The sequence below is a fragment of the Sporobolomyces salmoneus genome (assembly GCF_050403485.1).
Source record: "Sporobolomyces salmoneus JCM6883 DNA, S_salmoneus_JCM6883_v1_ctg42, whole genome shotgun sequence".
In the NCBI taxonomy this organism is placed as follows: Eukaryota; Fungi; Basidiomycota; class Microbotryomycetes; order Sporidiobolales; family Sporidiobolaceae; genus Sporobolomyces; species Sporobolomyces salmoneus.
Window position 1 is genome coordinate 41,435 of NW_027481121.1, and position 26,166 is coordinate 67,600.

The 26,166-nt window shown below is 50.5% G+C and overlaps 10 protein-coding genes across 10 annotated transcripts; 3 read left to right on the forward strand and 7 right to left on the reverse strand.

Annotated features, from left to right (window-relative positions):
* Nucleotides 1-175: 175 nt before the first annotated feature.
* Nucleotides 176-663, reverse strand: MRPL31 (mitochondrial 54S ribosomal protein mL60 MRPL31; the record flags this gene model as incomplete). Its single annotated transcript, XM_076633648.1, has 3 exons — nt 176-328; nt 405-522; nt 614-663. The coding sequence occupies 3 exons, from the start codon at nt 661-663 to the stop codon at nt 176-178; spliced, it is 321 nt and encodes a 106-aa protein (XP_076486342.1).
* Nucleotides 664-833: 170 nt separating this feature from the next.
* Nucleotides 834-4,928, forward strand: JCM6883_001112 (calcium-transporting ATPase; the record flags this gene model as incomplete). The annotated part of the gene is made up of 16 exons (XM_076633649.1): nt 834-978; nt 1,061-1,293; nt 1,362-1,634; nt 1,703-1,960; nt 2,037-2,240; nt 2,331-2,407; nt 2,469-2,580; nt 2,640-3,455; nt 3,525-3,600; nt 3,664-3,808; nt 3,881-3,975; nt 4,042-4,179; nt 4,266-4,321; nt 4,389-4,511; nt 4,581-4,709; nt 4,785-4,928. 16 exons carry the CDS (start codon nt 834-836, stop codon nt 4,926-4,928), a joined length of 3,024 nt encoding a protein of 1,007 aa, XP_076486343.1.
* A 285-nt stretch (nt 4,929-5,213) lies between these two features.
* JCM6883_001113 (uncharacterized protein) lies at nt 5,214-6,468 on the reverse strand (the record flags this gene model as incomplete). The annotated part of the gene is made up of 7 exons (XM_076633650.1): nt 5,214-5,555; nt 5,621-5,799; nt 5,885-5,912; nt 6,000-6,095; nt 6,169-6,175; nt 6,254-6,385; nt 6,461-6,468. The coding sequence occupies 7 exons, from the start codon at nt 6,466-6,468 to the stop codon at nt 5,214-5,216; spliced, it is 792 nt and encodes a 263-aa protein (XP_076486344.1).
* A 512-nt stretch (nt 6,469-6,980) lies between these two features.
* Nucleotides 6,981-7,656, reverse strand: GCV3 (glycine decarboxylase subunit H; the record flags this gene model as incomplete). The annotated part of the gene is made up of 4 exons (XM_076633651.1): nt 6,981-7,078; nt 7,148-7,279; nt 7,347-7,496; nt 7,575-7,656. 4 exons carry the CDS (start codon nt 7,654-7,656, stop codon nt 6,981-6,983), a joined length of 462 nt encoding a protein of 153 aa, XP_076486345.1.
* Nucleotides 7,657-7,985: 329 nt separating this feature from the next.
* On the forward strand, nt 7,986-11,134 carry JCM6883_001115 (uncharacterized protein; the record flags this gene model as incomplete). The annotated part of the gene is made up of 8 exons (XM_076633652.1): nt 7,986-8,124; nt 8,186-8,773; nt 8,834-8,965; nt 9,024-9,173; nt 9,235-9,624; nt 9,695-9,865; nt 9,928-10,625; nt 10,691-11,134. 8 exons carry the CDS (start codon nt 7,986-7,988, stop codon nt 11,132-11,134), a joined length of 2,712 nt encoding a protein of 903 aa, XP_076486346.1.
* A 652-nt stretch (nt 11,135-11,786) lies between these two features.
* On the reverse strand, nt 11,787-13,828 carry JCM6883_001116 (uncharacterized protein; the record flags this gene model as incomplete). The annotated part of the gene is made up of 8 exons (XM_076633653.1): nt 11,787-12,069; nt 12,141-12,248; nt 12,323-12,346; nt 12,421-12,679; nt 12,744-12,988; nt 13,070-13,478; nt 13,548-13,628; nt 13,732-13,828. 8 exons carry the CDS (start codon nt 13,826-13,828, stop codon nt 11,787-11,789), a joined length of 1,506 nt encoding a protein of 501 aa, XP_076486347.1.
* Nucleotides 13,829-14,363: 535 nt separating this feature from the next.
* On the reverse strand, nt 14,364-18,002 carry JCM6883_001117 (uncharacterized protein; the record flags this gene model as incomplete). The annotated part of the gene is made up of 6 exons (XM_076633654.1): nt 14,364-14,555; nt 14,619-15,206; nt 15,269-15,607; nt 15,669-15,820; nt 15,892-17,130; nt 17,201-18,002. 6 exons carry the CDS (start codon nt 18,000-18,002, stop codon nt 14,364-14,366), a joined length of 3,312 nt encoding a protein of 1,103 aa, XP_076486348.1.
* A 387-nt stretch (nt 18,003-18,389) lies between these two features.
* On the reverse strand, nt 18,390-21,446 carry VPS1 (dynamin-like GTPase VPS1; the record flags this gene model as incomplete). The annotated part of the gene is made up of 15 exons (XM_076633655.1): nt 18,390-18,583; nt 18,642-18,771; nt 18,843-19,119; nt 19,188-19,297; nt 19,359-19,508; nt 19,570-19,782; nt 19,843-20,471; nt 20,536-20,626; nt 20,688-20,761; nt 20,828-20,908; nt 20,979-21,012; nt 21,081-21,102; nt 21,197-21,215; nt 21,288-21,354; nt 21,417-21,446. 15 exons carry the CDS (start codon nt 21,444-21,446, stop codon nt 18,390-18,392), a joined length of 2,121 nt encoding a protein of 706 aa, XP_076486349.1.
* Nucleotides 21,447-21,945: 499 nt separating this feature from the next.
* On the reverse strand, nt 21,946-24,051 carry CCT4 (chaperonin-containing T-complex subunit CCT4; the record flags this gene model as incomplete). The annotated part of the gene is made up of 8 exons (XM_076633656.1): nt 21,946-21,968; nt 22,053-22,393; nt 22,455-22,933; nt 22,996-23,253; nt 23,318-23,569; nt 23,634-23,776; nt 23,845-23,896; nt 23,977-24,051. The coding sequence occupies 8 exons, from the start codon at nt 24,049-24,051 to the stop codon at nt 21,946-21,948; spliced, it is 1,623 nt and encodes a 540-aa protein (XP_076486350.1).
* Nucleotides 24,052-24,168: 117 nt separating this feature from the next.
* JCM6883_001120 (nuclear transport factor 2 family protein) lies at nt 24,169-24,946 on the forward strand (the record flags this gene model as incomplete). The annotated part of the gene is made up of 6 exons (XM_076633657.1): nt 24,169-24,171; nt 24,281-24,367; nt 24,442-24,513; nt 24,584-24,688; nt 24,755-24,831; nt 24,910-24,946. The coding sequence occupies 6 exons, from the start codon at nt 24,169-24,171 to the stop codon at nt 24,944-24,946; spliced, it is 381 nt and encodes a 126-aa protein (XP_076486351.1).
* Between the last annotated feature and the right edge of the window lie 1,220 nt (nt 24,947-26,166).

The following is a 26,166-nucleotide window of genomic DNA, read 5'->3' on the forward strand; positions in this document are numbered from 1 at the left end:
TTCGGGGAACGTGAGAGCCGTGAGGACGGGATTTGAAACGCTCCCTAGTGCAGACGTCGCTGAGGCCTTTTGTTCTCTCTCCTCGCTTCGCTTGAGAGCGAACAGATGAATCGTAGAAAGAATGCGAAGAAAATTACAAACATAAATAACACCGTCTCGTCTCCCTCTGGGTTCTCTAGAAGCCCTGTGGATTGGTCCTACTCGTAACCTTTGTCCACTGGGGTACTTTATGAATCCCCTTCCTATACCCTTTCTCCTTCCTCGAAAACGTCGTATATTTATCTTTAGGTCTCATTTCCTCCTCACTTGGTAAAGATAAAGCTTTCACCTAATCACATCACTCTCTCTCGGTCAGTAAGGAAGAGGAACACGAGGAGGGAGAAGGGGCAGAGAGGGAGACGTACGAGAGAAGCGGTAGGTAGAGGGGAAGAGGAGGAGAGGAGAGAGAGAACGGAATCGACCGATTTGAGTCGGAGGCGTTGGCGGAACTTGCGGGTTTTCGAGAGGCGGTAAGGCATCTTCCTACATAGGCGTACAGAGTGAGAGAAAGGGAGAGAGAGATGAGTTGATCAAGATTGAAAGAGAGGGAAAGAGAAGAGAGGGGGGAACGTACCATAGAAGCCCGACGGAGGTTATGGGTGATTGTCTGAACGCTCCAAACATCCTCGAATACGGTTCGAATGGGAGTGAGTGAATGGGAAGCCGAACCCAAGGATTTCGAGAAGTTTCCGCGACGAACTCTCTCTCTCTCCGTTCTCCCACTCTCTTTTCGACTTTCTTTTACTCGCCTTTACTGCCAGAGAACACTCCCGAAGCTACACGCAAGTACGAAGATGTCCGGGCCGATCAAAGCGCTCCTTCCGCCTCATCCTCATACTCAAACTCCCGAATCCCTTTTCGATACATTTCAAGTCTCCCCATCTACCGGTTTAACCCTCGATCAAGTTCGTTCCCATACCGACAAGTACGGAAAGAATGGTACGTCCTTTCACCTCTTCTCTCGTCCTTTTCGAAAGTCGACACGTCGTAACCTCTCAACCTCTCTCTTCTTGACGCGTAGTTCTCCCTGAAGAAGCCTCTGAACCATTATGGAAACTCATCCTCGAACAATTCAAGGATCAATTAGTGTTGATCCTGTTAGGTTCGGCGGCGATTTCGTTGGTGTTGGCTTATTTGGAAGAAGGGGAAGATAAAGCTACGGCTTACGTTGAACCGATCGTCATTCTCACGATCTTGATCTTGAATGCATGGGTTGGAGTCGTACAAGAAACGAACGCGGAGAAAGCTATCGAGGTCAGGCTTCATTCACTCGTTTTCCTTTCTTCGCAGAATTGATCGATTCTCTTTCGTTCAATTGACAGGCTCTAATGGAATACTCTCCCCATGAGGCCAAAGTATTACGAGGAGGATCCATCTCAAAGATTCATGCCGCCGATTTAGTACCAGGAGATATCATTTCCATCGCCGTAGGAGACAAGATCCCTGCCGATTGTCGAATCATCTCAATCTCTTCAGCAAGTTTCACGATTGATCAAGCATTGTTGACGGGTGAATCTCATTCGGTTAGTAAAGGGTTGAGTGTGGTCAAAGATGAGGATGCAGTGAAACAGGATATGACGAATATGTTATTCTCCGTTCGTTCCCCTCTCCCTCCTTCTCCCTCCTCTCTCATTCTACTGACGCATTGTGTGATTGAGAGTAGGGTACTACGGTCGTCTCAGGAAAAGCACTAGCTCTCGTAGTAGCGACCGGATCCCTCACCGCCCTCGGCAACATTCACACCTCCATAACCTCCCAAATCTCGGAAAAGACTCCTTTGAAACAAAAAGTCGACGAGTTTGGGGAACAATTGGCGAAAGTGATCGCGGTGATTTGCGTGTTGGTATGGATTGTGAATTACAAGAATTTTACGGATCCGAGTCATGGGGGATGGGTTAAAGGTGCGATTTATTACTTCAAGGTTCGTCTCGATCATGCTCTTCTCCTCTTGCCTTCTGATGGAGCCAAGCTGAGAAGAGTCTCGATTTGGCGAACAGATTGCGGTAGCATTAGCAGTAGCGGCGATTCCAGAGGGACTTCCAGCGGTGATCACGACTTGTTTAGCGTTAGGAACGAAGAAGATGGCAAAGAATAACGCGATCGTTAGGTCTTTACCTTCTGTCGAAACCCTCGGTTCGACGAACGTCATTTGTTCGGATAAGACTGGAACTTTGACGACGAATCAAATGAGTGTCGCTAGAGTCAGTTTTTCAACTCCCTTTTTCTCTCTCCTCACTCTTTAGTCGTTGAACGATCGTACTGATTGAGTTGTTGGATGTGGCTGGATGTAGTTTGCGATTGTCAAAGATGGAGGATTGGAAGAGTTCAAAGTTGAGGGAACTACTTATGCTCCAATTGGATCGATCTCGTGCGTTTTTTCACTTGTCGAGCTGTCTTCAGCACTGCTAAACGAGTCAGTCTTCGCACAGATCGTCGTCTGGCGCTCAACTCGAATCCCGCGAATTACACTCGACTTCCTCGATCTCTCGACTCGCTCAAATCTCTTCCCTTTGTAACGACGCCAAGATCGCTTACTCTTCCGTAAGCTTTCTCCTCCCCCGTGATCGCTTTCCGGAGTCTGACGCTCTCTCCCGGTCTAGGATAACGATTCCTACGCCTGTGTCGGAGAACCTACCGAAGCCGCCCTGAAAGTTCTCGTCGAAAAACTCGGACACCCTTCCGTCCCCCCCCAATCTCTCTCTTCTCTCTCTGCCTCCTCCCGAGTCTCCGCGATCAACGATCACCTCGACTCTGAATTCTCCCGTCTCCTCACGTTCGAATTCTCCCGCGATCGAAAATCCATGTCCGTTCTCGTTCAACAACGATCAGCATCTACCGCCGCACTCTTCGTCAAAGGAGCTCCTGAGTCCGTTCTCGAACGTTGTCAATTCGTCGAAACTCCCTCCGGACCTCGGGAACTAACTCCTCAATTACGACAAGAAATCTCTTCCCGTTTGTTATCCTACGGTTCTCAAGGTTTACGAACTCTCGCATTAGCTTATCTCGATAACGTTAATTCGTCCCCGGATCATTACCACACTGAATCTTCTTCCGAATACGTCAATTTCGAACAAGGGATGATTTTCGCGGGAATGGTAGCGATGTTGGATCCTCCTAGACCTGAAGTCCGAGGAGCGATCGAGAAATGTAAAACTGCTGGAGTTCGAGTAGTCGTAATTACTGGGGATAACAAGAATACGGCGGAAACGATTTGTCGACAAATTGGAGTTTTCGGTGAAAATGAGGATTTGGCGGAAGGACAAGGGAAGAGTTATACGGGGAAGGAATTCTCGGCGTTGACGAAGGAGGAGAAATTGAAGGCGGTTATGAGGGCAAGTTTGTTTTCGAGAACGGAACCGGGACATAAATTGGAGATTGTCGAGTTGTTACAGGAACAAGGATTGGTTTGTGCTATGGTCAGTACCTCTCGACGTCTCTCTCAGCCGTGTGTGTGGATCATGTGCTGATTTTGTGAATACCGATAGACTGGAGATGGTATCAACGACGCTCCTGCTCTCGCTCGTGCGAATATCGGACTCGCAATGGGTTCCGGAACCGATGGTAAGCCCTCTGCCCTCCTCTCTTCTCCGTAGAAACCTCAACCTGACTCGTTGTTGTAATCAGTGGCGAAACTCGCATCGGACGTTGTACTCGCCGACGACAACTTTGCAACAATCGAGAAAGCGATCGAAGAAGGACGTTCGATTTACGAAAACACGAAACAATTCATTCGTTACCTCATCTCTTCGAATATTGGTGAAGTCGTTTCGTGAGTCCAGGCGCGAGAAGGAATCAGTCTCACGATCCCTCGTGTACTGATACTTTTGCGAGCTGAACACAGTATCTTCTTGACGGTTCTCCTTGGAATGCCTGAGGCGCTTCAAAGTGTTCAACTTCTCTGGGTCAACCTCGTTACGGATGGACTACCTGCTACCGGTACGTTCTCTCTCCCTTTCCCCTCCCGCTCTTCTCAAGACTGATCCCTAATTTTCACTTCTCTAGCTCTCGGATTCAACCCTCCCGATCACTCGATCATGCGACGACCTCCTCGTTCGTCGAAAGAACCTTTGATCAGTGGTTGGTTGTTCTTCAGGTACATGGTCGTTGGAACTTATGTTGGTGCCGCTTGCGTTTTCGGATGTGAGTCACCTACCTCACACTCTGCTTCTTCCTCCTCTCCGTTTCGAGTCCGAGTTGAAGTTGATCTGTCATTTTGATGTGGATAGATGCTTGGTGGTTCATGTTTTACGAACAAGGTCCCCAAATTTCTTGGTACCAACTCGTGAGTCCCGTCTCATCACTACCTCCTTCATCTCACTCGAGACTGACTCAAGTTTCGTCATTGATAGACTCACTTCCATTCCTGTTCAACCTCGTTCCCTCAAATCGGTTGCGAAATGTTCTCGAACGAACTCTCGAAACGCGCAACGACTGTTTCTCTCTCAGTTCTCGTCGTGATCGAAATGTTCAACGTCAGTCTCTTCTCTTCCCATCAGCTCTTTGAACGTCTTTCGCTGATTGGGAGTGTAAAACGACTACAGGCATTGAACTCTCTCGCAGAGAATGAATCACTCCTCTCGTTACCGCCTTGGAAAAATATGTATCTAGTAGGAGCGATCACTTTATCAATGGCTTTACATTTCATGATTCTCTACGTTCCATTCTTCTCGGTTCGTTTCTTTCGGTTCCCTCACCTTCTCCCCTGTGGAAAATGCACTAACCGGTGAGCGCCAACGAACGATTAGAACTTGTTCATGATCACTCCTCTCAATTGGACTGAATGGAAAGCCGTCGTGGCGATCTCGTTCCCCGTTATCTTGATCGATGAAGCGTTCAAATTCGTTTCGAATGTTTGGATCGCACCGCCTAAGAAACTCAAGGATGAATAGATCGGGAGGTTCCACGCAGGGGCGAGGTAGGGGGAGGAAGAAGTAGAACGTATTGTATCATTAGAAGCAGGGGGGAAAGAGCCAAAAAGAGCAAAGAAGTTTTTCTGTATTCATGTTTTCGCAAATTTCAACAACCATCGCAAACTGTTTACTCCCCCATCTTCTTTCTCTTCGATCGATTCTCCGAGTCACGTCAAAGCTCTCGATCGATCTGAGAGACCCGACTCTGCAAACAAGAGAGAAAGATATGATATGCGAGTTTGCTTTTTCGATTGCGAGTCAAAATCAAGGTTCTTCTTTCTGCTCCTTCTTGCTTTCTATCGGAGGTTCGACGACTTGCGCCTTTTCCGTAGGTATCCGTTCATCCTGCTCCTTCGTTACTGTCTCACCCGTCTTCTCTTTCTCTCCTTCTATCCGCAGTACTTCCTCCTCCTTCGTCACCCGCTGCGGTGTCTCTTCCACCTCGACCCTCTCATCACCTTCCTCATCGTCTTCTTGTAACACTCTCCCATTCGTCCCAAACGCTCTCGCCAATTCCGCAATCCTCAAATGTCTCTCCCAATTCTCCCTTCCCTCTCTCAGACTCTCCCCTGCTCCAAACCCTCCCTTCAATCCAATTTGTACCACCTGTAGTGTCGCCACTCTTCTCAGCTGAGACTTCCAGCTGAGTAGAGAGCAATGAGGAAACCTACATGTTCAACGATGTTGCTGAGCTCATTCGACCGATTCCGTTCGTCGTCGTACCGAACTTCAACGTCTTTGAGTCGTTCTCGAAGTTCTTCGATCTCGGATTCGTGTGATTCGAGAGAGTCGCGGACGGCGTCGCGGCGTTTCGATTCGGATAGTCGGGAACGATACGTTTCACCGATGACTGAATCGCACGGAGGGAGAGAGGGATCAGTTTTGCGTGATGTGAAGGGATGTAGAGATTGAAAAGAGAGTGGAAGGGAGCATACTGATTGTTGCGGCGACTGTGAATAGGAACTGCAGCAACCGAAAAACTGAGATGAGCGACTCCGGTTCTCTCGCTCGTCTGGAGCGATAAGACGGAAGAGGTAGAGAGTGACTTACTCCTTCTGATAAGAAGTTCGCACCGGACTCGATAGCCCGCGATTCAGATAGAGGTCGAACATGTTTTGGAGATTCCCCTAGTAACGAAACCCTCAACTGTCCAACGCCTCTGCCTAGATCAGCTTCTCCCTTCTCGTGAGTCTCGTCTGTAATAAGCGAGAGAGCTTACGTTCATCCTATCAATCAAAAGGGCTCAGCCAGAACGCTCGAGGGAAATCGAGAATGCGAGAGTTGAAAGGAAAGTAAGAGCTCACTCTGCCCTATGTAAAAACTGCGCCATCCCAATCGTCCTCGTCTTGAAACCCTCATGATCCTTCGCCCTCTGCTTGATCTTCGTAGCGATTGGTTTACTGAGCGTTCGGAGGAGAAGCGAGGCGATTTTGAGACTATCGAAACAAGATAGATGAGATTCATACCGAATTACGCTCGTCTGAGACGAGAGTAAGGCGGATTGATCTTACCTTGCCATGACTCAAGTTCGTCTATTGCGAGGGAGGGGAGTGAGAGAGGAGAGGATGTTGAGTTAGCGGCCGAAAAGGATTGAAAGCTTCAGGAGACGTCTGAATGAAGTGCCTACAGCTACAAGAGCTTGCTACGATACTGCTCGATGGTCTTACGGCTCTTCAGTTGGGACGGTGAGCGAGAGAATGGAGAGTTTGCGGGAAACTTGATGATGAGGTGTTCTTGCTGCAGGCAACGGGGAGTTCGGGGGTATGACGGCTTCGCGAAAGTGTGACGATCTGTGGCGTTGTCGGGAGGGACAGCCGGAAGAGGCGAGATACGTTGAAGTGTGCCGAAGTGTTTCGCAAGCTTAAGCCAAAACTCAAGGTTGTCATCCTTGCTGATTTCAGGACATTGGTCTGCCTGCAGCGTCCTCGTGTACTGTCGGATTGGGGAGACGCAATCCTCTCTGACAGAGGAATCGAGAGATTTGCACAAAATCAAAACTCATACTATTTTCATTTCGCAAAATCCGATCGTCTATTGATCCTCTCCCTTACAAAGCGCTTGATAAGCCTGTTCATTTAACAACGCGTCGAACTCTCCAGGGTTCGATAGCTGGATCTTTGCCAACCAACCTACAACGCGCGCGGAGATGGATCCTGTCAGTTTTCGATTTCCGCAAACTGAATAAAACTCGTCCGCACCTTCAGCTTCGGGATCTTGATTGATCAATTCGGGACTCGTTTCCAATTCCTCGTTTACTTCCTTAACTTTTCCAGATACAGGAGCGTAAATCTCCCCGACGGCTTTCACCGATTCGACATTGCCGATAGATTCTACCCTTATCAACTTTCAATCAGCTCTACTTTCACGCAGCTGCCTGAAGAGAGAGTAAGGATGTACCTCCAGCAGCGATTTGAGAGTCAACCGTAGGTAATTCAACGAATACGACATCCCCCAAGTTCTTTTGCGCGTAATCAGTGATTCCAAACGTTCCCGTTCCAGTCGCATCATCGAGCGAGATCCATTCGTGATCTTGTGTGAATCGTTTCGCTAGAGAGAGGCAAGGAGAAGCGAGTGATGTTATCGGATGGGAGAAAGCGGGGAGAGAGAGAGGGGAGAGTAACTCACTGACGACGGTACGGAAGAAGGTGGGCCTTGTTACGGCAGGAGCGAAGGTACGAGTAAGAGGTCGGATAGCGGATCGAAGCATGGCGTATAGTAAGGTTGTGGTGAGAGGAGGAGAGTTTTGATCTTCCCTCTTCGAATTCGCTCGAGTCGGGTTGCCTTTTGCTCCTCTACCATTCACTCGCTCGTTGCCTTTACATCCCTCGATGCTCTTGACTCACACTCGATCAATCAGAAGAAGCAGCTCTCCTGAGTACGAAGTACCGCACGCACCTTTCGAGTTTCCCCTTGTTCTCATTCTCCGACCCATTCTCTACGAGTTTCCTTTGTTCTGGTTGTGTTCAGTTCCTCGCTCGAGATCGACATGCTTCTGCTTCGCTCTCCTCTACTCTCACTCGCCTACGATTCAGACCGATGAAGTTACGGATAAATCTCGCTCTCAACTTGCTCGTTTCTCTCAGAATCGCAACTGCTCAAACGAATCCAGCGAATACGACTGAACCTCTTGTCTGCACACCGACCGACTGTCTACAAGGACATAACTCGCTAGCTGGTACGTCTCTCTCTCTGTCTCCTACTTCTCTTTATTCGAGCTGATTCTCCGTTCCTCAAAGCTGGAATCGTCGTTACAACTCCCTTCAACTCTTCCACTGAACAGATCACCCTCTTACCCGGTACCTACACCTCCAACACCTTCTCCTCCTCATCAGCATTACTCGCAAACACTTCATTCTCGAACGCTTCCTTCTCGCCATTCTCGAAACAATCGACCGTATCGTCTTCTTCGCCCGGTTTCACCACTTCCGGATCTCTCACTTCTTCATCGACGTTCTCAGTGTCGGTACTACCTGGTCTTACGGCCTACTCTGCGCCTTACTATGAAGGAACCCCGATCCTTCATCCTCCTACAAACTCATCGAATTCGACCTCCTCATCAAACTCGACTCAATTCTCCTCCCTCCTTCTCACGTCTCCCTCCGACTCATCGCCACTGTACGCGGTCGTTTCTGTCGGGTCTCAAAAGCTAGTAGTGTGGGAATCGATTCCCGATTTAGGAGCGCTCGGAGTCTCCTTCTCGACCTCAGGGAACCTAGTCGAATTGGTCAATAATGGCTGCACTGGAGGATGCAGTAATACTGGAGGTACTTGTTCGACGAACGGGACTTGCATGTGTCAGTCAGGATGGACCGGTTCGAGTTGCAGTGAGTTTTCTCTCCCTTTTCAGCCGCCTTATTGAGGCTGAAATCGGAAAGCGCTTGCAGGTGAATGTCTACCGGGTCACTTCGGGCCTGAATGTCAGAACTGTCCCGTCGGGTGCAAAGAGTGCGACGACGGATTGACGGGGACGGGAATCTGTCTAGATTCGATCGCTTCAAACTCGCTAATCTTACCCAGTACGACCGCTCTCTCACTCCCTCTTTCTCCAAGAGCTGACTTATCATCGTCTAACAGGCTCATGTAACTGTATCAACGGGATTTGTGAGGGAAACTCTACGAGTTCGAACTGTGAATGCAACGCGGGCTGGACGAAAGCTTCGAACGGAACACAATGTGCCGCGTGCTCTCCTGGGTATTACCTCGCCTCCTCAGGAGACTGTCTCGGTGAGTTTCCCTCGGTCCGTTGAGGTGGAACCATTCTAACCATCGATGGAAGGACTCGCAGCTTGCGATCCAAGTTGTTCCGAATGTTCCTCCCCTTCCGGTACTTGTCAAACCTGTCAATCCGGTCTTCAACCCCTCTCCTCCTCCTCTACCGCCTGTACTACAGCAACAACCGCCCTCTCCAATGGAACCTTCATCACTTGTCCCTCACGAACTTTCTTCTCCTCCTCTTCGAACGATTGCGTCTCGTGTAACTCGATGTGTGAGACGTGTTACAAGGAAGGAAGCGATGGGTGTCTCGAATGTAGGGAACCGAATGTCCTTCTAGAAGGAGTTTGTGTAGCGATGGATGAGAAGACGGGAGTTTGCGATGGGAGAAGTTCGAGATTGACGAATGGAGCGAAAGGGGCCGCTGGATGGGTGTACGATAATCAGAAGAAGGTTTGCGATGGTCAGTCTCTCCTTCTCTCACTCGCAAGTGAAGAAGGGGTAAAGAGAGACTGACTCAAAATTGATCGTAGCTTTGCCGGCGCAATGCTCGAAAGGAGGAATTAGCTCGTTCTCGACGAGTTCGACGAGGGAAGATTTGACTTGTTCGAGTTGTGTACCGGGGAGCTTTCTCGTTGACGGGGATTGTAGCGATGAATGTCCGGTTGGAACGACAGCTTCGAAAGACGGAACGACGTGCGAGGGTGCGCAGACTTTCATTCTCTTCCTCTTTCTGACTTGAACTGACTCTCTACTCGGACGATAGCTTGCGACTCGACCTGTTCGACCTGCGCTCCCTCTCTCACTTCTTACTGCACCTCATGCGATTCTTCCCATCTCCTCCTGAACGGAACCTGCATTTCTTCCTCGACCTGTCCCACCGGTTACTTCCTCTCCCCTTCTTACACTTCGCCTCTATTCGTCTCTACTTCCAACTCGACGACCTCGGCTTGTCTCCCCTGTCATCCCGACTGCGAGACTTGTTCTTCAACCGATCCGACCGTCTGTCTAACCTGTCCCTCCTCCTCTTCCCGACCCGTCCTCAACGCTCAAGGTAAATGCGTCGGAGCTTGTTCCCGAGACGAATACTGGGATTCGGGCAAACAGAAATGTATCGACTGTTCAAGTGATTGCGAAACGTGTTACGGATCTGGGAAAGACGAATGTTTGAGTTGTCGAGGCAATTCACTCAGAGTCAAAGGTGGAAAATGTGTAGAAAGGGACGATTGTACCGTCGTTGAAGGGTTCGGGGTTTGTTTGAAGGAACTCGTTACGGTTGAAGCGAGAGCTCAGACGGAAGAGAAAGAGGAGGGGAAGAGGAAGTTACCTTGGTGGTTGATCTTGGTCATTGTTCTAGTTGTATTACTCGCTATTGGAGGAGGCGTGTGGTGGTTCAGGAAGAGGGAACAGAAGAGAAGGAGGGAACATACGAAAAAGTTCGCGAACGATTTGGGTAAAAACGAGGTGAGCTTCGTCTCTATCTCTTTCTTCCGTCAACTCGATGCTGACGGTTGCACGCGTTCTGATAGGTCGATAAGAAGCTCGCTGCTCTCCCCTACTCGGTCGCTTACCCTCCTCTTCCTCGCTCCTACTCCTCTTCGTCCCCTCCGTCCCCTCTCGTACTCGACAAATCCCCTCGATCCGACCTCCCTCTCGCGACGCAAGAAGTCCCCCTCACGCCTCGATTCGTTCTCGAAGATCCTTCGTCTCCCATCTCTCCTTCTCCCTCCTCCTCGTTCGGTTCGGCATCACATCGTCCTCCTCATCGACAACAAGCTAGTCTCAACGCTCCGCAACCGAATCGATGGAGCGCTTCTTCGTATGGATCGAAAACGTCAAATGCGAAATCGCCGAAACCATTGAAACCGGAAGAAACGGGAGGTTCGTTTTATTCTCAGAGGACATTCACGACGGCGGCAGGGAATACACTAGTCGTTAGTAGCAAGAATCCGTTCTTTCGCAAAGCGTCGTAGGGGAATCGATGCTGCGTTTTTCGGTTCGTTAGACTCTTGTAGCTCGTTCTTGTCTCTCGCAGAGCCTGTTGTAAACCTCCATAACTTCTCTGTCGGGCCAACATTCCTGCTACATGGTCGAGAGAGACCCGCGTGCAATCTGCCAGTGACCGCGAGACAGCGACACCAGAGGCGGACGCAGCCTTTTTGAAGTCACTGATAGGCAGTCAGCAGCTCGCCCCCCCGTTTCTTGTCGGATCACGCAGGAGACCACGTCAAGCGCCAGCAAGCTCGTGAACCTGTGGTGCGGTCGAGTCGTCGATAATCGCTGACACGAACTCGAATCAGTGCGCTTTGTCGCCTGCGAAAACGCGGAAGATGGAGTACAATCTCAGGGTGCTGCACTCGTTCGTCGGTCTGCGAAGCCTGCGTAAAGACACACTGAACCTTGTTCGGCAAATGTCGAAGCTCAGGTGGAGAGAAACATGAATTGCATCGAGTGGGAGGGAAAAGAGAAGACAAGAGCGCGAAAGAGAGTACAACGAAGATGTAAAAACAAATGCGACAAACGTGGGAGAATATGAGACACGGTGAGGTACTACCGACTGGGGCAGAGAAGGAGAAGCGAAATCATACAAGTACAAATAAAACTAATGCTGGACGAGGACCAAGCTCAGTTATCTCTAACCGACTTCTTTAACAACGTACTATGTTCTCCTCTGCTCGCGCTTCCAGCCCTCTTCAGCGACGTCGGTCCGCCGCGCCTCGCCGACGAAGACGTGACTTCCTCCTCCTCCTCCTCGTCGTCATCTGATCGAGCTCCGAGTAGCGAATCTTCTTCGTCTGCGTAGTCGGCGGGTACGACGACGACTTCGTGATCGGGGTGGAGGTTCGTCCAGGCCGGGAAGCGAGTGATCGAGTTGAAAACGAACGTTCCGTAGACGAGAAGGGCGAAACTACAAACGGGCTTGATTAATCAGTCGTCGTTCATCAACGAGCTTTGTCTTTTGGAAGAGAGAGAACTGACCCGATGACTTGGAGGAATTTGAACGTTTCCCATCCGAGGTAGAGAGATACGAGCCAGATTCCGAGGGTACGACAGGTGTCAATTGTCGATCGAGCAGTCGCAGAGACGCTGTAGCAAGACGCAAGCGCGGGATCGTCAGTACAACTCGTTCATTCGAGAGGAGAGACTCGAAATGCACTCACTTGCGAGTTACGGCGAGACCGCAGCTGTTATCGTCGAGAAAGAGACGGAATCAGCTTCAGTCATCGGAAGACCAGTGAAAGTCTGAAGAGATACTCACAAGTTGAACAGAGCGATCGAGATAGCGATCACGATCGAACTTTGCCAAACTCTCGGATGTTCAACGATCTGTTCCCATCCATCCTTCATATCGAAGTAACCTCCTCGTCCTGCTTGAGTCATCCCGTAGAGTCGATAGATGGCGAGGAGACCGGAGAGAGTCGTCAAAAGTCCGAAGAACCCTTCGTAGCCTGCCGCGAGGAGAGGTTCGACAGAGTTGTGCTCCATGATTCGCTCCTCAAGCACGAATTGGGTTGCGGCTACATGAAGCTGACACGTAAGACTCTAGCTTGACGAGGGAGAAGGTCGAGGGAAGAAACGCACTGAAGAGTTGAGCGACGAGGATAAGCAAAACTCCGACGAGGGGCGAAACGCTCGGATCGGCTTCAGAAGTACTTTCGACGGGTTTCGGACCGATCAGACTCGAGCTACCTACGACGGCGACTCCGATCATACAGACTCCGAGGGCGGTCCATTGCGCTCGGTCGAGTTTGCGATGCAAGAAGATCACCGAGAAGACTCCGACCCATAACACGAGAGCTCCTCGAAGCATTTGGAAGATCGAGACACTGTCAAAGGGAGATTGTACATAGCTTGAGCATCGAAATGAAGCGTTGAAATGAAGCGGAGAAGAAAGGACTGAAACTCACGGTACGAAGAAAAGTCCAACGTTCATACACGTCGTTCCAGCGATATCGCAACAAGCCGGACCCCAGAACATCGCTGCATCTTTCCAATTGATTCTCGCCTCCTCTTCTTGCGCCTCTTCAAGCTTGACATCTCGCTTGACGTTTTGCGATCCGTTCTCGACATCCTGACCTTGACCCGGTTGGAGCGAGAGCGCGGAGTCGGAGAAAGCGTATGCCGACTCGTTAGGCCTTGAGAGAGGCTCTGTGCCAAGTCGAGCAGAGTTTGAGGCGAGGGCGGCTTCACGAGCGGCGATCGTAGCTTTCCTCCGTTGAGAGTTTCGGAACGGGTTCAAGCGAGAGTTGATGAGACTGAAGGCGATCAGACAACAGGTTTCTCCGAGGAACATGTTTGCTGTTTGCCATACAGGTTCTGTCGAGGTCAAGAGAGCGAGGAGTGAGCTTGCAGACGAAATGCGAGAAACTTGCAAGGTTTACTCACGCTCGAAGTTCTGCCTCTGAGATGGATCTGGCGAGTCGCAGTTTCCTACACACTGCATATCTTGGTACTTGCTCCACAAACCTAGAAGTAAACAAGACGTTGAAAGGAGTCAATCGGCTGAGAACGAAGTGGGGGACGAAGAACGAGAGAACGCTCTGCCTCGCGGTTCAGGGTGTCTACTTACTGTTACTGCATCCCGTCACGAGCATTCCTACCACGAGAATCGTCACGAGCCGACTCGAGGGGCCCTTCACGCGAACTTGCGAGGAGACTTCTGTCATCTTGTTTTGAGGTCACTCTTTCCCTCGCTCCGATATTGCGATAAGCTTCCTGTACTGGTATTTAGCTCGTTAGGATATGGAGTGCGAGAGAGGTCGGCTGATGAGGGGAGGGAGGGGCTTCGGAGACGGAGGGCGGCTGGTTCAAGTCAGCTGATGAATTGAGCGAGGTCCGGTGGTCCGGTGCAGAAATTGGCGTTTGATGACAAATGGCGAAAGGGAGGTTGAGAAGTGAGTTGAAGGAGGGAAGGAGCGAAGCTCGAGCGAGTCGTCCGAAACGCGAATCGACTTCGTGCAATACTTGGTAGAACAGCCTTGGCGATTCGCAAAACGATATCAGAATACACGTCAATACTAAGGGGAAAAGGGAGATCCGAAAAGAACGAAAATACGAGCAAAAATACGAGATGCAACCAGGGAACAACGAACGAAGGAAGGTGATAAAGCGAGAGGGATCCTTATAGTACATCAACGGGAGAATAGATAGTCAAGAGAGCACAAACGAGTGAGGGTAAGAAGCTGGAAAAGAGGAGCTGGATTATTTCGGTTTTGCTTTTTCGAGTGCGAGGATCTGCTTGATTCGTCGTACGACTTGAGGCATTGAAGGTCGTTTCGAGTAATCTTGTTCCCACATGGTGCTCATGAGATCGATGATTTCTCCTCCCCATCTCCTGTGAAGTCCAGCGAGGGAAGGTCGAAGTTGTCGTTGTCCGACATCGGCGTAAATGGCCTACACAAGACAAACAAGTATCAGCCACGACTCAGGACACCACTCAGAGAGAAAATGACATACATGTTCATTCATTCCTTCGAAAGGATAACGTTTGACGGGTTGATGCCATTGAAGCATCTCCCACATGACGAGAGCGACCGAGTAAACGTCGACTTTCTCATTGTATCGAGGGTGAGGATGCCACAATTCAGGAGCTTGCCAATTGACGGTACCGACGAGTGAACGAATCATCGATTTCGTCGAAGTTTTGATTCGGGCGAGTCCGAAATCTGCAATCTTCGCAACTCCGTGCGAAGTGATCAAGACGTTCGAAGATTTGATATCGCGGTGAATGATCGATGGAGTACGAGTGTGAAGGTATTCGATCCCTTTCGCGATTCCGAGCATGATTTCGAGAATGTTTGTGAATTGAGGCGCTTCGACTCCTCGAATGTAGTCGAACAGATCTCCGTTCGCACAAAGTTCGGTAACGATCATGACGGGGACGGCGGAGGGTTGTTTCGGGATAGAAACTCCGATGAATTGAACAATGTTTTCGTGTCGAAGGTCGCGGAGGAGTCCGAGTTCTTTGATGTCCATGTCGGTGAGATGTCCTCGAATGTCGCAGATCGCGATAGTTCGACGGCGGTAGGTACCTTTGTAGACGTCCTGTGCGAGACAGAGGTTGTCAGTGTTGGAGTCTAGCGGGAGACAAGCAGAGTCGAACTGACTTTGAACCCTCCACTTCCTACAAGCTCGAGTTTCGTGAGCTTCTCCGGTGGAATCTCCTTGTCTTGTAGCTGAAGACTCTCGAGATCGAGGGCGTTGACATCTTCTTGGTGTTCTCTCTCTTTCGAGCAGTCGCCAGTTCGAGGTTTTTCGGGACTCGCCGAGTGTCGAGCGCGCATGAGGAGTGGCGTATCTTTCGAGGTACGTTTCGAAGGCCGAGAAGCTTTTGCGAGTCGAGCAGTCTTCGTTGCTCCGCGAGCAGTTGCGGTCGAAGCGTTCGAGAGGGTCGAATTCGTCGAGGCATCGGAGTCTTGCGAAGAGGCATAGTTCTCTTGATCACGCTGCTCAGGTGTACAAGGTCAGTATGTGCTACTCGGGACGAACGGTATGATCGAATCTTACCCATTGTAAGAGCGCGTCAACGAGTTCCTTCTTCGTTCGACCGTCGTTCTGAAGATCTCGTTCCTCGCATAGTCGCACTAGATCGTCCTTCTTGCAGCGTAGAAGCGACTTGGAGGTAGCGTTAATGAGATCGACATCGTCCTCTTCAGCTTCTGCGAGGTGATTGGAAGAAGTCAGCTGACCGATTGAACGCGTCAGCTCAAGAGACGACCATCTATCTCACCTTGTTCTTCCTCCTCCTCCTCTTCGTACTCCTCTTCATAATCAGCTTCCATATCTTCATCTTCGTCATCGTCTTCGCCTAATTCCGGCTCAGCATCTTCCTCGCCGTCTCGTTTCGATTTGCTTCCGTTTCTCAATTTGACGACTTTCCCGTGCTTTCCACCTCGTCCCCCCGCTCTTAGGTTGCTCCTCGCCTCCATTTCGACTACGTGCTCTTCTTCTCCTCCACTTTCCTCGTCGGCGTCCGAAGGTGGAGTTTCGACTTGTTTGACCGAATTTCGCGAAGATCGACGTCGACGACCGGGTGCACCATTCTTGCGAGTTCCAACTTTCTCCGGTTCGCTACTGCTCGACACGAGCGCGTCCCCTTCCCCATCGTCGTCTTCGTCGAGATCCATCTGCTCATCTTCCTCCGCCTCAGCTCTCGCTTTCCCCTTGATCCTCGCGACTGCTTTCTGTTTCGCCGCTCTTAGAGGTCGAGCCGGAGATCCTTGAGCGTTCGCGACAATCGTACGAGGCGCTGCAGAAGATGTCTGATCGGGATGAGAAGAAGGACGATGACCTCTCGTTCGATGAGCGACAGGCGACGTGAATTTCGCGAGGCCTCCTTCCTCCTCCTCCTGAATGATGTGACTCAATCGTTTCCCGAATCGGATCACATTCGACGTGTCGGCGAGTTCGTTTGCGTTCGATCGAGTTCGACGATGTTGACGAGTCGTTCCAGCGGTCGGGAGAGGCGGAGGAGGCATTTCAGTACGAGAGTTTCGACGTCCCATCGAACGAGAAGTTTCTTCAGCGTCTTCGACCATTGCGTTCTCGTCCTTGTTGTTGTCCTCTTCTCCGGAAGTGAGGGGAGGCGTGAGAGGGTGTTTTCGAGCTCCTCCATCACTCGCACGCTTCTTCGTAACTGTGGTACGAGCACGAGCGTTCGAACTACTCCTCCTAGCTCGTCGAGGTCGAATCTCATCTTCCGGACTAGGTTCGTGAGAAGTTCGAGGACGAGGAGAAGCATCGGCGCTGTCTTCTTCGGTCGAGGAAGCGCGTTCCGAGGTCACGGTAGAGCTGGAGGATGGGTTGCGAGCCGAGAGGATGGCGGCGATGAGAGAATCTTTCGTCATTGAGACGGTGTCAGGTTGCGAAGTCGATGAAGAAGGGAGAGCGAGGAAAAGGTCGACGAGTTCGGGACGTCGGAGGGTGCGAAGCTTTGTCGTGGGCCATGCTCGAAGCTTCGAAGCGGAATCTGTCGAGGCGAGGAAGGGTTAGGCGTCGAAAGTTGAGACTCGTCTCGAGAAAGAGAACGAATGACTTACCACTTCCGAGAGCGTCAGTCGCATCCTGCTCTTCTCCCTCTGTCTCGGTCGAGTCTTCTTCTTCCTCATCTCGTTCTCCTCCTTCGATCTGACCTTGCTTTTCCATCGCAAAGACTTCTTCATCGCCTTCCTCCTCCTCCTCACTACTGCTATCCGATTCTACAAGTTTCCCGCTCGATCTTTTTCGCTTCGGATCCGGAGTTGCTGTCTCCGATTTCGGTGGACCGATAACTCCACTCGTCCTCCTGGTAATCCTGATCCCGGAGGGGATTACGGAAGGATCTCTCGACCGTTTGTTGTTGTTTGCTGCTGCGACTGGCATCTTCTTCGCACTCGACGATCTACCACGGGCTAGATAGTGACTCACTGGAAGAGGCGAGAGAGGGCGATTCGTTCTAGTTCTTTGTCGAAGTCGAGGAGGACGTTGTTGAGTGAAGCCGGAGGAGGAAGAGGAAGAAGTGTCTCGTCTCGTCGTCGAGATACCGAGGAGGTTACGACTGCGTAAGAGAGTTTTACGAAGTTGTGGAGAGTTGCTAGTGAAGGTTCTCGATGTGAAGGATCGACCTGAAGTTGTTGTTTGATTCGTTGTTGACTGAAGGGATGATTTCGATCGAGAATGTGAATCTAATTCAACTTGTTCTTCCGAGCCTTCTGATTCCGAGCCTGATTCCGTAACGTAAGGGTCGTCTGGTTTCGAGCGAGGTGAGTAGAAGCGCGAGGTCTTCCGACGTTTGAACTTGAGCTGTTGATTCTGAGTCGAAGGGGAATGGTGGACGATGAGCTGGGCGCGTTTACCGGGCATCTATTGAGGGGTCGTACAAGGCATAGAGTGGAGAGAGTCGTGAGATCGAGAGTGAATGAGTCGGAAGGGAGAGAGAAGGCAGAGGAAGAGGGAGGAAAGTCGAGAGTTGAAAGGGTAAATCTGGTAGTTCAACTGGGCTAAGAGTGGTTCTGTAGGGCTGTTGGCTATTCTCTGGTACCGTCTAGGTAATCTCCGAGTGACATGGAAGCGAGCAAGAACAGCTCACTCTTCTCGCAGTGTCTCGCATTTATTCGGTCGGATGGAGGTAGAGTCGAGAAAAGAGAGATGATTTGCACAAGAACAGATAGAAAAGACAATGAGGACGAGGAGCGAGGGCGGGCTAGAGCAAGAAAGACACCAAGAAAAAACGAAAAATAATAAGCAGACCTAGTTTCCGACGCTGGCGACGATCCCCTCTGCCTTGTTGAGGGCAGCGACCATCCTGACACATTCTTTACGACGTTGAACGACCGAGTCCGACTCTTTGAGCATCTCCTCGATCGCTTCCGGTTTGTAGAGTTCGGACAAAAGTTCTCGCTGCATCGTGTCTCGGGCGTGGAACACTAGGTTGAGCATGATAGCTACGATGAAAGGACTTGTCAGTGGCTGCCATGAGGCAAGAAGAGACGTTGGGCTCACCTTTCGGGACCATATCGATTAGAGTTCGTTTCGAAAGGGAGAAATAACTTGAGATCAAAAGTTTGATAACTTCAGTCTCCATCGTTTCACGTTCCGAGAGCGTTCCAGATGCTCGGAGGTTTGTCGGGGGCTAAGCACGAGAAAAGGAGAGACCGAGTCAAGCCACTGAGAAAGGTTGGGGAGAGAAGAGGTCGAACTCACGGCTTCCATCGCAGCGACACCCTTCTTCTGATTCATTTGCGCATTCTTCCTTCCTCCCGGCCAGAACGAACCGAAGAACCCTTCCTCCTTTTGTTTCAAGTCCGAGTCGAGATCCCTTCCATTGTTGAGAGTTCCAGGAGCGAGTTTCCCAGTTTTCGGATCGACGGCAGGACCAGGAGGAGGTTTGTTGGCAGTCATACGTTCCGATACGATCGCCATCGCTTTGTGTCCGGATATGAAATCGGGGTGACCAGTGTTGATGTAGGTCGATTCCATCCTAGTGAGTCGACCGAACTTCTCAGTCTCTCGCGCAGTAGAGACTCAGGCAGGAAGAAGTTAACTCACGATACGAGATCTTGAACGAGCTTGTTCGTAGGGACCATCGATTTGCGGTAAAAGTTTTGAACAGTCGCGTAAAACTTGTCTTTCAATCCAGGATACCGTTTGAAAGTAGCCTGTGAACAAATCTCCCCGTGAGATCAAACTCCTCCTAGATTGAAGAGGATGGTGACTCACATTCTTGCCCAGAAGTTGAGCGAGTATTCTCATTAGCTCGTCGTAAACCAAACTGGCACATTTGAGCGCGGGTTCTTCGATACGCTTGATCTGTTGCTTGATAATGACTTCGAAGGCGGTAGTTCCAACGAAGAGAGCCGGCGAGGAACCCTGGAGAGTAATTCTCGGGGTTAGCGACAGTTGTGCTTACGAGGAGACCGAAGAGACGTACAGAAGAGTTGTAAAGAATCGTTCGAATATCGGCATCTTTGACTTGATCGTAAGGGTCGAGACTCTTGACACCGTTCGAGAAGAGTTCGTGGAAGACGAACGAGATACGAGCTCCTCCAGAAAGTTCGTTCAAGGCGAGATCGGAAGAAGAACCGTCGACGGCAGCTCGGAAATCTCCACAGAATTCGGTAATAATTTGAAGGATGACACTTGACTGCAATGTCATATGAGAGTCAGTCTAGTTCGCAAGGATGAAGAGAGAAGAAGCACTTACTCCGTCAGTTCCTCCTGCAGCACCTCCGAGAGAAGCCAACTCGGTTTCGAATTTGGTCAGACTTTGCGAGATCTTTTGTTTGATATCGGGTAGAGTCGTCTTGATATGGTGCATGAGAATAGTGTTGAGTCGTCGAGTGAGGTACGGAGTTCCGCAGTACGAAGCTTTGGACCTGTAACTCGGGTGACTTTCGAAGAAGTTTCGTTCGTGTTCGAGAGCTTGAGCGATCGGTCGCTTGTTGTCGATATCACGTTGTCCACGGTTGACGACGGGAACGTATCCGAGTCGAAGAGGGATGATTCGTCCAGCGAGAATGTCGACGACGTCCGTTCCTTGATCCATCAAATCAACCTTCGTCAAGACTCCGATCGTTCTGAGACCCTCAGGGTCGACTTCACGAGCGAGTTTGAGTCCGTCAGAGTTGGCCAAATCAGTGTTCGCAGCCGTGACGGCGAGGATGATCGAGTTTGGTTTTTGAATGAACTTGAGGAGCATGTTTCGGATTTGAACTTCAATGTCTCGAGGTTGATCTCCGACGGCGACCTTGGTGAGACCGGGTAGATCGACGAGGGTGAGGGTGAGGACATTGGGAGAAAAGATTCGAAGACCGATCGGAAGGGGAGAAATTCCTGAGCGATTCGCTGTTCGTCAGATCTTGATCCTTACGGGATCTGTACCTAAAGCGTCACTCACCGGCGTTCTTTCCAGTCTTCAATTCGGTATCGGCAACGATTTCCTCTCGAACTTTGTTGAAATCGAAGAACTTTTCTCCCGGTCGGTGAAGCTGTGCAAGACATTGACATGAGTTTCCAGCGACAGAATCTCATGTTTCCGAATCGACTCACGAACTCGGCCCATTCGTCGGGGTTACTGGCCTTGTCGCTGGTAGGTTGAGATCCAGGTTCGTCGGAAGGAGCTTCTGCGACACGGAGGTCCTAATGATCAGTATCTCATTCCGCTGACTCTTGCGGATGCCTCAACTTACCATCTCCATTCGTGGTGGGTTTGGCGGAAGCAGGTCGGTTGATGAGTTGAAGAACAAGAGGTCGTCGAGTAACGATACCAGCTGATGAAACGAAGTTTCGATCAGTCAATTTCGCTCGTCTTGCGTAGCAGCAGGAGCAACAGAGACTTACTTCCTCGGGGAAGGAAATCACGTCCGACAATGTTCTGCAAGGAGAGAGAGAGGAGGATCAGCTCGGTGAATGAATCACGAAACGAATCGAACAAGGATTCACCTCTAGAACCGAGGACTTTCCTCTTCACATTCGGTCAACAGCATGCAAGGTCAGCCTGGATCTCTATCGGGGCAGAGCAAGACCCCAAGAAAGGAGTGACGAGTTGATCAACTTACGAACTTTGAGATCCGACGACTGTTCAATTACGACGCGAGTGTGCAATCTATCAGTCACCAGAGCGTTCCAGAATAAGTGAGCATTACGTACCAGCGATCTGAGGCAAGTCGATCGGGTTTGAAGACAATCCAGACGACGCGAATGCATCTTGAAGTTTCTACGTGGCACAGCGAGGGAGGAGGTCAGCCTGCGTCGTGATGGGAGTTACAGAGTACGTACGTTGACAGTACGGATAAGGTTCTGATCCATCTTGAAGCTGACAGCGAGAGGAGAGATGGGACAGTCGGAAAGGAGAGGGAGAGGCGGAGTAGAGCGAACGACTGGAGTGTACAGGGGGATTCAGGCGCGATAGAGTGTAAAGCGCTAGTCTAGTTGCGGGTAGATGGAAACGCGAGAGAGCGCAGGGTTGATAGGAGAGAGAGATTCTGAAGCACTACTCGCTTCCGAGTCTCGCAAGCAAACTTCGCAAAACACCGCCTCACTCTCTTCGAGCTCTCGGCTTCGTCCTCTACGTCCATAGAGCAGTGCAAGGCGGGAGCAGACGATGGGGTACTCGCTTCGATCCCCGTGAAGATTGTGCTGCGTACAAAAGTGTTCGTTTTTGCAATCTAAAGCATTACTGGTCATGCGCGTGTACAATCAACTCCCTACTACTGTTCTCGTAGACGTTTACCTAGAGGAAAAGATTAGAGAGAATGTGTCAGAACGGGTTGGGCGGAAGGGATTTGCAAAGGGAGGGGAACCAGATTCACCTTGTAGGGTTGTAGTCATCTGCGAGAGGAGAGCGATGAAGCAAGACGAATCAGTACAGTGTGCAGAGTGAAGCCAAGAACGAAGAGGAGAAAGTGGACTGACCGATCCTCAACAGGAGACCAACCGTTTCCGTCGCCAACTCGATCGCGCTCGTACTGACTAGCAGGGGTTGAAGAACGTTCTCCTCCAAGATGTTCGAAATGACTCCCTTCCTGACGTTGATACCCGCACTCCTCTCTCCATTCGCGTGTCGATTCCTCAATTCCGTTACCATCGTGATCGGGTTCAATCCAGCGTTTTCGGCCAACGTCGTCGGGATGACTTCGAGGGCTTCAGCGAACGCGGCGAAGCAGTACGATTCCATTCCTTTGAGAGTTTGAGCGTGTTGAGACAAGAGTCGGGAAACGTGAATTTCGGGTGCTCCTCCTCCAGCGATTAAGAAACTGTGATACAGAGGGAGATCAGGCAGTTATTCCTGGCTCGTAAAGAGTGAAGAAAGCTTACCGCTTCTTGACGAGACATCTCACGACACAGAGAGCATCGTGTAAACTCCTCTCCGACTCCTCCAAGACCAATTGATTCGCTCCCGTGCACAACACCGAGACCGTCTTTCCGCTCGGGTTCTTGATTCCGGAAATCTTGACAAACTTGGCACCGTTCTTACTCATTTCCTCGACCAAATCCGCCTCTCCCAACTTGTCACTCGTCATTTGTTCAACATCTGAAATCGGTTTGCATCCCAACGACCTCGCGAGGAAATCAATCTCGTCTCGTTCGACATCCTTGATCGCCAAGATCTTCAACTTCTGGAGGTACGCGAGCGAGAGTTCGTTCGTAGCGTCGCGGAGAATCGATTTTTGAATGAGAAGAACGTTGCAACCCGATTTCTTGATCGCTTTGCAAAGGTTGAGGATGTAGAGACGCTCTTCTTTTAGGATCTTGTCCATTTGTCGGTAGTCGTTGACGACGATTTGGTTGTCCATCTGCACACGGAACGGAATCAATTGACTGATTCGAACAGAATCGGGACGGATGGGACACTTACGTCGGGCTTGGGAGGAGAGAGTTGGAATTGGATGATACCAATCTTGGCTTTCTCGATTCGGGTAGGTCCTCCAGCCGAGGTGATTGCGTTTTGGTGAAGCAAAACGCCGTCCATCAATTCGGTATCATCGATCGTTCCACCAACCTTTTTGACGAGACGGATATCCCTGAGATCAACGTTCGTAGATTGAGGAGTGACGAGGCGGAGAACAGAGTCGACAGCGATAGGGGAGAGGATGGAAGAATATTGCGAAACGATCTACCGGGACCTTTCCGTCAGCTGTCGCTCGTTCAAGCTATACTGAGAGCCGATCTAAGCTTACCTTGGAACTCAAACTGGTAGTGGCAGCCCTCAACAAGTTATCTCTGTCCGACAGATCGACGGGGGTCGACATCTCTTCCAAATATTCGACAATCTTGGCGGCGGCTTTCGTGAATGCTTCAGCGATGATCGTGGGGTGCATTCCTTTTCCCAAGAGCTTCTCTGCGGCTCCGAGAAGGGCACCAGCGAGGACTACGACTGAAGTAGTTCCATCTCCAGCTTCGATATCTTGAGCAGCAGACAAGTCGACGAGCTACAAGCGGGGTTCGGGGAGTCAGCTGATGCATAGAATTTAAGCAGAGTGTAGTGGAACTGACCATTCGAGCAGCAGGGTGCATGACACTCATATGTTTGAGAATCGTCGCTCCGTCGTTCGTGATGACTACCTCTCCTTGCGCCGTTTGAATCATCTTGTCCATTCCCCTGGGTCCCAACGAAGTCCTGACAGCATCGGCGACAGCTAAGAGAGAGTGGAAGGGATGCTAGTCAGCGAGAGAAACTCGAGCGAAGGTACGAAGAGAAGCGTACCTTTAGCGGCGGTCATGTTGCTGAGACGAACTTCTGTTGATTTCTCATTGTTCTATATATGTGAATGGAGTGCAGATTGTCAGCGAACAGCGAGAAAGATGAGATGTCAGACGAGATGAAATTCCAACTCGCCTGGAACGCTTTCCTGTTCGAAGGACCGGGTCCGGCTGATACTGGTGGTGCTACTGATCCTGCTGCTGGCGCCATACTTGAAGAAGAGATGAGAAGTAAGAGTGGAACAGCTTCGAAACGGTTTCGAACGAGCTTCCCTTTCTTGCTCCTCACTCTTCGCGGTCTACTGCTTCTAGTCCATACTTTATAACAATGGTGAGCTCCTTATATGTGCCTCTCGTAGCGCGAAGGTGCATCCGAAGCTGATCCTCCCATTTCCCAACTTGTCCTGTTCCCTCGCGACTCCCTCGACTCGGTACCTTAGGCGGATATCAACGCGGTCGCACAACAATTCACCCAATTCTACTACAACCAATTCGACAGCGATCGAAAGGGTCTCGCTCCTCTCTACGTGAGTTCAACCAAATATCTAATTCAGACTTGGGGATCTTTCGTTGACCTGTTCTGCTTTGACCCGATTTTTAGCGGGATCACTCGATGCTTTCTTTCGAAGGCCAACAATTCCAGGGAGCTTCCGCGATCGTTGAAAAGCTCGCCGTAAATTTCATCTTTTTCCCAAATCGTCGTTTCGTTTTTCCACGCTGATTCCGTTTCGATCGTCTGTTAGGGTCTCCCTTTCGAATCTATCAAGCACCAAGTCGCTACTATGGATGCTCAACCCGCCGCTACCGACAAGGCGTCGATGATCGTCCTTGTTACCGGTCAACTTCTCGTAAATTTTCGCTCTTTTTCGTTTCTGCCTCAGGACGTCGAGCTGATTTACCTTCCTTGCGGGTAGACCGGCGGTGACTCTAACCCTCTCAACTTCTCCCAAACCTTCCACCTCATCCCTGAAGGTTCCGGAGGATACTATGTGTAAGTTTTTCTTTTTTTCGTTTTCCTCGCATCTTTCGCTTCGTTTATTCTTCTGCTGACATCTACTGGCTGCTATAGCTTTAATGATTTGTTTCGCCTCATTTTCTCTGCTTAAAGACTCGTAATGTGGATTCAGAATTGTTCCCTCGCAACGTCCCGGCGGACTCCAGCAGTCTTAGCCCTTCCTGGCCTCTCTAGTGACCATACTGAAGTTAGCGTCCGCATCTCTCAGAAGCAAATTGTACAGGCCGAGAATCCCAAGAGGCTTGGGTAGGATTCGACCGGGGAGAAACAACCGAACAGGCACCTTCCCGGATCTTCGACGAGAGGACCCAATCGATCGCAGTTCTCGGCTATTATGAGCGATCGAGTCACACGATCACGATGAGCGAGTCTTATAGCTGAATAACCGGCTGTAGTGATCTCTCTTCCTAACTTTTCCTAAACTTAAGACTCGACCGACGCCGAGATTGCCTCGCAGTTTACGAAGAGCGCAGTCTAGACCTCTGTGGCGCTGGGTCCGGATGAAGATCAGGATCATTTCGTGCTCAACCGGTCTACATGTGAAGCAGTGTGAAGCATCCTTCGCTGCTCGGTGCCTCCTGCTCTCCACACTCCCTTCGAGAAGCCGCTCGACTGTTGCTTATTGAACCGAGGCAGGCGGTGGAGTCCTGTGTAGATGGGCACCAGGGCGCTTCGCTTCGGGCAAAATTGAGTCCATCATGTCGGTTGCCGTGTCCTCGAGCTCGCGGAAGCCCTAGTCACTCCCCCCTGTGTACCACGGATAGTATGTGACGTTCAAAGCCCTCCTTCTGCTCATGACCGTAGAAGTGGCATCAGTACAGCATTGTTGTCGAATTGATTATCGAGCTCTGAGATATAACTTCCGGTACCGAGCTGCATTCCAAGTTGTTCATCAGCCGCCTCGGGTTCTTTCCCTCTCGCAAAGATTACCACCAGATACGCCATGTTGTAAAGTGCCCGACTGTGTTGTACGCGCCCGTGTGCTTTGAGAGGGATACATTGCATTGCGACGGGTTGTAATTGGAATAGACCGATTTTGAGAACCTTAGACCGGAATTACAGCTTACAATTGACTGTGCTTCACCCTTCCATCGACGACTCTTCAGGCCGACATTCACCCACTTTCCACAGCTCTGCGGCCATCAAAAAACTCGAAGAAAGCGGCTCAGACGCACCTACCTCGTCGACGGCTCGGTTTCTTCGATCTCAGCACATATGAACTCCTGTTCCCATTCCCTCTCATTCGTACAACCTCACCTCCACGACCGCGAATGTATAGAGACGATCTACCTATGCTTCTTGGGCCGAAAC